We start from the raw sequence: 10,623 nt of genomic DNA, 5'->3' as shown, positions 1-10,623 counted from the left end.
GGAACACCTACACCTAAATTAAAACAAAACCCCATGCCTTTCAGTTGTGACCTGCTTTCTTAGGATCATGTTCACTTCAGCTTTGTTATCATTAAATAAAAAAACATTAAAAAAAAAAAAGAGGGCTGACTGTTTCCAGTACTTCAGTCAAAATTCACACAGTAAGCGAAGCTGCTAAAAGAGTTCTTGGCATTGAGTAATTACACTAGTAAAACCAGGTTAGACAGAAGCCATAGTATTTTAATAAATCCTGAGTACATTTAGTAAATCTCCTTGTATTTTATTGTCAGTTACAGAAATACAGTAAGATACAGGGCACACAGCTTTTGATCATTTTACCACAGTATGCTAAGTGCTATTCAGAACAGAAACTCACTTTTAAGTAAACATGAGTATTTTATTACGTATCTTAACATTTCCGTGGCTGTTGAATAACGTACATTCTTTTAGGCAGTATGAACTTCTCCAGGGCAGGCTGTGGCTTTTGGTGAGCCACTTGTAATGCTGCTGCATTAATTTTGTGGCTCATCTGTAACATTAAAGGAGGGGAAATAAATTGTGATAGGATACAGCTTTTCAGCTATTCTCTTCCTAAATTCCATCATATAAAAATAGTTTAAAAACAGTAGTAAAACCTAACCCCCTAAAAGTTCAAATGATCAAGACCTAAACCCCACAGTGACTCTGTACATTTAATTACAATTTCTGTTTTCAAAGTGGTATTGGCCTGATTACCTTCAGTGAACCATTGATTCCCCCCGCCCCTCCCTTTTTTAGTAGTTCATAGAATGAGCTGTCAAGAAAAGGAAAGCAGAGCAAACAATCGGTATGCCAGAGTTAACAGCAAGTTGCTTCAAATACTTATTCTCCCAGATTCAAATAATCATCATTACAGCATCTAAATAACACTTTCTAATCTACTGAGGATGCTTCACATATGAGATTTTGGAAACTAACAGGAGAAGGAAATGGTAGGTCAGAACCGAGGAGATGGGGACAAGCGGAAGAGAAACGGGATAAGTTGTACCTGCTCTCCTTTACAAACAAGCCTAAGCAGAAATTTGAGATCTACATACTAAAGCTATAAACACATGTGTTAATAAAATCTTATGTTGAAATGATGCAACTGATGTTTTACCAAGCTCTATGGAAGAGGAACTCCTGTATGCTTCAGAATCTAAAGACTGCAAGTGTATGAAAAATAGATGAGATCTTCACATTAGCATGAAAATTAAAAAGCTGCTTGTTAAATCAGCTCTAGCACAGTACAGGTGTAAGAGTACATCAACAGCCTAGCAAGAGATACTGGACAACAGTTACAAGCATATCGATGAACAGAAGGGTCTATCAACAGTTTTGTAACACAGAATTTTAAATGATCTTGTAGTGTTTCCAGGTGAGAAGTCAAGAAGATACCTGACTAATGCCAGGCCTCAGGTGAAACAGCTGCATTTGTGCCATCAGTGGAACGTGCTGTGCCTGTTGTCTCGGGGATCACTTAAAGCTGTTCGACATTAGCTTACCATCTCAGTATCCATGGCACACTTGCTAGTGACACTGCCCACCTCCTTCAAGAAGCTATCTTTTCACTTCTCTAAGTTGGACCCTTACAGAAGGTAAATCTATTTCCACAGTAGGATGAAGAACTGACAGCTAGGTTTTGTTCTGGCTTGTAATCCCAGCTCTGCCACAAACTTACTATGTCACTGGTAGTTGTTCCCCACATTCCAATAAATAAAAGCCAATATGTCACTTTAAAAAAAGGGCACATCTTACTATCTTGCTGCACTTTAACAGGTACACATAACTACCCTGGGGCTACCTAGTGTTAAATAGGAATGGAATCAAACACCACAGAATAAGGAAGAAAGGCTAGTTACTTTTCAGCTATCTAGCATTTTAGCAACTACCACTAAAGAAAGAGATTACCTTAATAATATTTAGTGGTAGGTGACAAACCTACAAATGTCAGATGACAGCAGTTTAAAGAATATGCACTTTTTGATTACTTTTTTTTATGGTTAGCTGTATGGAGAAGCCCTGATAAACATGCATCTTGTTCTTCCAGACATACTTACTTTGCTTAGCACTCCTGCTAGCAAGACACTCATGTTCCGAGTTTTTGAAAAACTGGCAATAGCACTATATAGGAAAAGAAAAAAAAATTAGCATTTCCATCTCACAGACACACTTGCCACTTTCATTTTCCAGACAATACAAAACATTTTGTAATAGAAATTCAGGTTTTGGAGCTAAAACCTTTAATCACATTTAAAAACATATGACACTAAGAAAAGGTATGCTACCTCAGAATAGAACAATGCAAAAATCTGTGTTGCAGGCTGTTTATTTAGATATACAAAAATGCACATATAAAATATCCTTAAATATCTCAAAAGGGATTTTTTTTTTTTTTTTGCACGCTGTGGAGCAGCTTCACAGAACCTGAGCACTGATATCCAGAGCTACAAAATTTGCCTTTGTAATTTTCTTGATTCTGATCTCGACCCACAAAAAAAATGGGAGTCTCTGCTTTCGGGGAGCATCTCTCTTGACAGAAGCAATTTGTCAAGCAAGAACTTTTTGTGCAAGATTATCTCATGAACATCTTCATATTCCAGTGAATAACAGCCATGCTACCAGTATTCCACAAATAAACTGTGGATATCAAATAACTTAGTTCAGCAACAGGAAGAATCGTGGATTGCACATTCTTCTGATGATACCATTATTTGCAGTGACACCTCTGTATCTTAAAATGGAGTTGGAAAAAATCCTTATTACCCTTACACATGGAACCAGGTACCTTTTAATGTGACTCTTGAAAAAGTAGATAGTGCTTCCGTTAAGTTAATGATTCTGTGGAACAGGCAAAACACATTTCCTACTGAAATTTCAATTTACTAGTCGATACAACTTGCCACACTGACAAATGTAAGTTACTCAAGGTCTGTTTATGTGATAACTATGACTATGGAAGACAGCAGCAAAGTTACACCCAAATAACTGGCAATCAATGAAAAGAAAAACCTTCTAAGTCCAGAAAAACACATGCACACACACATAAGTTATTAAAGAACAACAACAAAAACCCAAGAACACCCCAAACTTTGAATAGTTTCTGTTAACTAGTGAGGTTGTCAGAAAACTGTCAGGCAGAGATCTAGTTACTAACATGATACATTACATTCTATTATGCCATGTATTACACAGCAACTTCAGTAACTTTGTTACTTTCAACACTGACAAGAGGGATAAAGGCACTAAACGCACAGGAGTTACAATGCTGAGTGGAATTTTAGATGCGCCTCCTCACAGTACTTCAATCATCACATTTTGTCCTATCCCCACAAGTCTCAAGTCTCTTCTGTGAAGTCTTTTTCCTATGAGCCTTCAGTAGGAAGCATCTAGCTCACTGGTAAAGGCAAGTGACACAGCAAGATATGTACCAATTTTAACTGACAATCGGCTAAAATTCAGGCTTCCCGTTTCCTCACAAATACCCTATTCACCATATGGAGGAGAATATGTACACTACTTCTTTGCTGAGCAAGGTCACAGCTATCAGGACACAGCAGATTTGTTCCAAGAGCAAATCACCGGATCAGGCTCCTTTGAACAAAATTTTGTTACAGCAGTTATGACAGGTGTGAGGTACTCTGCAATAACTATGCAGTTCTAGATAGGCCCCCCAAAAATTGCAGGCTCTTAAAGGGAACTTTTTGTGCAAAAAAGAAGGTATGTGGTGAGATAAGAGCATCTGAACTCGGTGGCCACTGAGAAAGTTTAGAATTGCAATAGAAGCAAACACCTGAGTGTTTAAATCCTATTTATGCACTGTGTTCCATTTAGGATTTGGACTGTAATGCAATCTGAGGAACACCACAAGTCATTAGATGTTTACCCTCTCATCCTTATATTGGTCAACTTAACTTTTTGTTATGTGATATCTAAGAAAAGTGCATATATTTTAGAAAAACAGTCTTCATTTGAAAAAGCTGTGAAGAAAATACCTGTTTTGATGACCACTTCAACTAGTCACTGCTACCTTATTCAAAAGTAGAAGCATGCTTTCACTTTGGGGCAAAATAGCTTGAGTAACATTATGAAGTAAAAAACAGAAAAAGCCAAATTAGATTTCAGATTGAAATGGGAGATATAGCCTATATAGGAGACAGTAGCCTCTGCGGGGAGCGGGGCAGGTGGGAAGGTGCGAGTTTAAATTCAGAATTAGGACAGCCTAAAATTAATTTTTATTTCACTGGAACTGTTTGACCATTACTTTATTAGGTACAGGTAGGCAACACGTTTTAATTTCTGTTCCATAACACATGGTGATAGAGAAGGGATTCAGCCTTTGTCTTTCACCACAAGGCACTGTCCTTAGGGTTGGGGTTTTTTTGGGGGGGGGGGGGGGGGGGGTGGCACGGTGGGGTGTTTTTTTCCTTTGTGGTTGGTTGGTTGTTTTTTTTAAAGTCAATTATTATCTCAAAGTTGACTTTTATCTATAAATTGCACAAATTATTTTAAGAATGCAACTCTTGAGAGATGGAGTTCTCTTTGCTTTCAACCTTCGGCCCAATACCTATGAACTTTAACTACGGGGCAGGGGGGAACAAGCCCTGCAGTGGAATACCTTGTTTTTTCTTTTCCTGGAAGTTTAGTATTTTTCTCAACAGGTCCATTTACTTGCTTTTTAGAAACTCTCATACCTCCGGCTTTGACTGCAAGAAGAAAATGCAATTTATGTAAAAGCGTATCTACAGAATTACATACTACATCATGGACACTTAGAGAAGGAAAAAATACACCCCAGATAATTGTTGACAAGAAATCATCTTTCAGTATTTGACTCCATGCTTCACTTCTAAACACACACATACACAGAAATAAGACCCAACAAAGACTTTGAACTTCTATGTCATGGCATACTCAAATGAACTTCCAAATCCTATAATCAAGATGTCAGAGCGGGTTTGGTAACTGCTAACTGTATTAAATCTTAACACCTTAGTATGTTAATACGCATTCTTCCCCCCTAAATCTCAGATGTAATAGTTTCCATTTAAAATTAAAAAAAAAACAAACCAAACAAGCCTCTACACACTTTCACATTTTTTAACAATGCCACTATCAGCAATAAAGGTTTCATCATAGAATCATTTAAGCTAGAAAAGCCTAAAAGAGCGACACTGCCAAGTCTACCACTAAACCACGTCCCATGGATGGGTGCAACTGTCCTATTGGTGATCAGCTTTGATTATTATAATTATAACCTTCAGAACTGGCTTAGCTTTAAGCTTTCATCATGTGCTTTTTAGTCAATGTCCTGACAGCAGAAAGTATATTGTATTTGAGCCCTTTTCCATGTTCTTTTGAGAGCTGCATTGTTCTGTGGGAAAGATCTGATGCTAGCAGAACACAAATTATGATCTTCACAGACAAATTCATTACATAAGGTATTCTAGAATAAACCTAATAATGCAGATAAGAACCAGCTGCATACTTATCTTGTACTTGTGTCCCAACATGTTTAATTATATTTTGTTAAGATATCTGCCAATCACAAAACCAATTAGCACTAATTAAGCTACAGACAACCTAACAATAACAATTCAAGTTCTGAGACATGTCAGAAAATTCAGTTCTGAACAAAGAACATATAAAGTTATCTAAAACATCTTGTTAAAAGAAATACTTTCTTCATTAGGGTACTTTAAGTTTCAAAATTGTGGGAGTAAGAAAGAATAAACTTGGTATGCATTTCTCAGTTTGAAGAAGTTGTGTTGCCTTACAGCAAGGTTCTTACTCTTATCATGAATAATCAAGACTGGAGTTTTCAAGCTCAAATATTTGGGGGCAGAAGTGAATAGGGAACGGAGAAAAAAGTTTAAAGAATTACTCCATTAAATAGCACGAGACATGTATTTGGCCATTTCAGGGAAGCTGATGTGTCCATCTGTAAGCAACTCCCATTTTCTACCAAATCTGACTACTCACCTTGTACCTCCTGGTTGCAGGTTTAGTTTAACAAATAAGAATTCTCCTTCAGACATATCCAAAGCAGCCTTACAGTGCTGGATTTCTGCAACTAGACTTGGATTTTCTTTTCAAAATTACATACATACAGTTAATTACACTGCTGTATAAGCAGCAAATGAATCCCCTAGCCACCTTATAGCTGCAAATACAGACAAATACAGCTGCAAATACAGACTAAATAGACTAAACCGAATTATTCTGGGAGTCTACCTGCAAAATGAAAAGTCTCCTCTGAAATGGAAGTGTCAACCATTTCCAATTATCTACCAGTAAAGAGAACCAAGATTCTAAATACCCTCAGCTCACAAGGTGTGAAACCCTTGTCTTTGAATGCGAGAGATAACATGAGAGGCATCTTTAGGTAAGAATGAGAAAAAAAAAAGAAAGAAAGAAAGGGGGAAAAAAAAGACACAAACCACAAAAACTCATGGAATATTTCAAGGTCTTAGACTGATGTTTTCTTGACATCATGTTCCCTCTATAAAACATTCATCAAAACACCAATGCTAATTATCCCAAGAATTCTTCTACAGCTTGTTAGGTGCTTAGATTTTTTGGCTTCTTAAGAGTCAAACTGCAAATGGGAACTCAGCTAAAAGTTTGGATGTAGATAAAAAAACATAACTGAACCTGGATCCATGACTTTTGGTTTGGGACCTTCACTAAGCACACATGTGCAGGATTGGTGATTTCTAGATGCAAGTGTTTTTCATGTTTTTTAATTTAGCAGGGTGAAAAGATCCAGATGCACAGGGAAGCAACAACGTTTTAACACTATGAAGCTTTAGAAAAAGCACAAGGGAGTGTTGGGGGGGGAGTGTTGGGGGGGGGGGGGAGAGGAGAGAGATACCCCAAATGGGAATAGATATTTAAACATTTAAGTGGCCAATCAGGAATAGTATCTACTTTCAACAAGCCCACAGAAGAAAGTTATGTATAATGATTAGAAATAATGCAAACTTATCTCAATCTTTCCACTGTCCTGAAAACAGCTGCTATTAGCAGCGGTCAAACCTGCTCATACACATCCATGGCAGTGTAAGAGTTAAACATGGATGCTCCTGGAAGGCACCAGAAAAATGTTTTGCAAATTGCCTTGAAATAAAGCAAGCAAGACAGATATCAAAATTTTAGTACAGAGTTCAATTTTGGGATTTTGGTAAGTGCCCTGTAAGCCATGTAATTGAACAGTTGAGAACTAAGGGCCAAAATCTTTACTAACTTCCATATTTAAACCACCATATACTTTTAAAGAAAGGAAGGAAGGAGGATCACCCCCCTTCTTCCCTCCCCTCCAAAAAACACCAACCAACCAACCACCAAACAACCAAATAAACCAAAACCCAAACGTAAAACAAAGGCACTGAGCTCTCCTGAGTCCCTAGGTCACTTGTGAATACTGTGGTCAGAATAAAGGTGCCCATCTTCAACCCACTTTGTCCACCAAGTGCACAACTGAAACTACTTATTCCTGCCACCCCACTCCTCTGCCAGAGACCTCCACTGCAGGGCCAGATAAGCCTTACCAAGACACAGTTTACTGTCGTGCAAATTAAGAAAACCCAGTACCTACACTAGGTCACTGCAGTGGTTTAAAGGCCCTTTCAGGTGCAATTCACCTGTCCCTGCCACACAGTGACGAAAAAATCCAGGTAAGGACTAGAGACAAGCAAAGGTGAAAAAACTACTTCACGTACTTCACAAATTCACGTAAAAGCATGCTCAAAAAAAAAAATATTATACTTTCAAGAAAGCAAACCAGATTTTAGAGGTGTGATGAGACACGTAAATTATGCCTGGCGTTCCTGAGGCTCCTAATGAACCTGGGGGACAACACCCCTGAACTGGCTTGGACTAGGCAGCAGCTGCACAGCAGCTCCGCAGGCGCAGCGTATGGCAGCTCTGCATGCGCACCTGGTACGGGCGGGAGGGAAACCAAGTACCTCCGCTAGCTGTGAGCTCTGAGGCACCAGCTCCACACCGCCGACAGACAGGCAAGCACAGGAGCTGGTTACCCTCTGTATGCCTTTATAAACTCTCCAACAAACCTAGACATGCATTTAAATACTAAGGATCACATCCTTACGATGTAGAGCAGTGGTTAGTGTAGAGCAGTGCTGGGTGCTCGTCAGCCTGGACTCAAAGGCATGCTTTAGTCAGGTAAAGAACTCCCAGAGAGTGCAGGGTGGGAAAGTTTTTCATGTCAGGATAGGAGGTGAGGAAGACTGCAACAGTAAAAATAAAAGGAAAAAAATTAATTAGAACACTGATGCCTAATTCTCTCCCTACTGGTAACGCATTTCTGATTAAGACAGCAGCAGAACCTCACACCACCCAGCTCTATCAGGCCCGAAGTCAAGTTTAAATTCAGTGGCGCGGGCGCAGCGTGAGGCGCGGTGGCTCTGGCCGAGCACGACGCGCTCCTTTCCACGCCTACACCTGGGCGAGCGCAGGTCTCCCGGCCGCTCCAGCAGCTCCCCCCGCGGCAGGGCCGGCCTCCGGGAGCAGCCCCGCCGAGCCCCCGGCCGCCCCACGGTCCCTCAGGCCCGGCGCGGGGCGACGCAGGTGCCCGCGGGTGCGGGGACGCCGGCTGCGGCGGGGCAGCGCGGCCCGGCCCGGTGACCCGGCGGGCGCCAGGCGCTACCAGGAGGCCGTGCTTGCGGAGGGCGGCGGATCGCGGCAGCCGCGCCCCCTCAGAGAGCCGCCGCCGCACGGCGGGGCAGCAGCCGGCTCCCCTCTGCCCGCCCCGGGCCCCGCGGCCGGGGGGCGCCCTTTCCGCGGTCAGGAGTGCGGCGGCCGCGCACGCCTCCCCGCGCCGGGAGCCCGGGGCGGCCTCAGCCCCTACCTGCGGGAGGGCACCGGCCCAGCGACGGGAACGGCGAAACGCGCTTTCTTCGCACCATGGCGGGCCGAGGGAGTCGCGGAGCAGCGCCGGGGCACGGCGGCGGGGCGTGGGCGCGGCTCCCGTGCGGGCGGCGGCTGAGGGGCGGCGGCTGCGGGGCGGTGGGAGGTGGCTGCGGGGCGGTGGCTGCGGGGCGGTGGCAGGTGGCTGCGGGGCGGTGGGAGGTGGCTGCGGGGCGGTGGCTGCGGGGCGGTGGGAGGTGGCTGCGGGGCGGTGGCTGCGGGGCGGTGGCTGCGGGGCGGTGGCTGCGGGGCGGTGGGAGGTGGCTGCGGGGCGGTGGCTGCGGGGCGGTGGCTGCGGGGCGGTGGCTGCGGGGCGGTGGGAGGTGGCTGCGGGGCGGTGGCTGCGGGGCGGTGGGAGGTGGCTGCGGGGCGGTGGCAGGCAGCCAGAGGGGTGGTGGCAGGCAGCCAGAGGGGTGTTGCGCTGCCTGCAGCAGCGGGCCGAGGAGCAGCGCTGAGAAACCGGGCTGCGGCGCTGCAGCGTGAGGGCATCGCGTCAGTCCGGCGAAGGGGAGGGAGTGACTGAGGGAAGACAGTCAGCTACGCGAGGAGTTAGTGTCAGACTGACTGCTGTCCCGTCTCCCTCTGGTAGAAACCTCCATCACCTTAGTCAGCTCTCATCCAGGTCGCCCTGTCTTTATGCCTTTTTCTTTGTCATGGTTGCTCATCATAAACTTCTTAAATTACTGCTGTAGACGTTAAAGTTTTCTTCAGCCTACTTTATTTTCTATGGTATTTCACTTAGAATTTTTCTCACTTGTCAAGTTTTTTATTGCTTTCAGAATGGTATTGTTGCTCTTGTTGATTTGCTAGATTTTTTAGCTGAGTTTCCTACAGAATCCAAACTTACACATCCAGCTCGTGTGTTTTGATGTACTCCTTCCTGTTACTGAGAACTTTTGACACCCCCCTCGGCTGCTCTGGGCCACATTTGACAGAGGACTAGAGACTGCAGATACAGTTCGGTGCTCTAAACTTGGCGAAAATCCATTTCTGGTAGAGAGGTACCTCAGCTGCTACTACTGCAGCTGACGGAAGGACTCTAGCAGGAGTTCACCCCCTGGCAGACAGCAGAGAATCTCAGTGCTTCGGGACATCTCATCCAGAGTGCACATCCCCTCAGAACCAGAGCCAGTCACTCGGGCTGTGTATTCCATGGAAACATGCCCTAACATGTATGCAGGTCAAGGAAAAGTCTGGTTTAGTCAGTGCAGTTAACGCTGACTTAAGTGGTACAGAAAGAAAATGTCATTTATTATACCAGGTGTCATATTACAGCATCTGTGTTCTTGCTAAGTGATAATATGTGTTTCATATGTATGTGTTTCACTCTGCTGTTCAGCTGCACCTGCTAAGTGCTTCTAATGAAAATAGTGAAGTTAGTGTAAAGTTGTGTGTGACCTTGTATCCTGACTGAAGAAACCATTCTCTTTGGGGACAACACCAGGTCATCAGTTTCTCTGCGAGTTTTTGAGTGGTGCTGCAGCAGAACTTGGCTTTAACTGTCAATGACACGAAGTTCAACTATAAGTCTGTGGTCCAAATTGTAAGTCTGATGTCTAATATAATAGTTGTGAACAACCCCCATACTGATGTGTGGATGTATGTGACTGTGCATTTGTCTGCTAGGTTTCCATGACCAGTGTCTGGGGAGAAAGCCTCTAAATTCTTTTTGCTCTC

The 10,623-nt window shown here is 43.3% G+C and overlaps 1 protein-coding gene across 1 annotated transcript; it reads right to left on the bottom strand.

The window, feature by feature from the left end:
* Positions 1 to 255: 255 nt before the first annotated feature.
* On the bottom strand, positions 256 to 9,025 carry DAPL1 (death associated protein like 1). Its single transcript, XM_056350025.1, has 4 exons — positions 8,888 to 9,025; positions 4,637 to 4,724; positions 2,079 to 2,142; positions 256 to 529 (listed from the first exon to the last, which is right to left on the bottom strand). Exons 1-4 carry the CDS (start codon positions 8,943 to 8,945, stop codon positions 410 to 412), a joined length of 330 nt encoding a protein of 109 aa, XP_056206000.1. The 5' UTR covers positions 8,946 to 9,025; the 3' UTR covers positions 256 to 409.
* Between the last annotated feature and the right edge of the window lie 1,598 nt (positions 9,026 to 10,623).

Source organism: Falco biarmicus, chromosome 8, assembly GCF_023638135.1.
Source record: "Falco biarmicus isolate bFalBia1 chromosome 8, bFalBia1.pri, whole genome shotgun sequence".
Taxonomy (NCBI): Eukaryota; Metazoa; Chordata; class Aves; order Falconiformes; family Falconidae; genus Falco; species Falco biarmicus.
The sequence above is the reverse complement of the archived record's forward strand: the minus strand, read 5'-3'. Positions and strand labels throughout refer to the sequence as shown.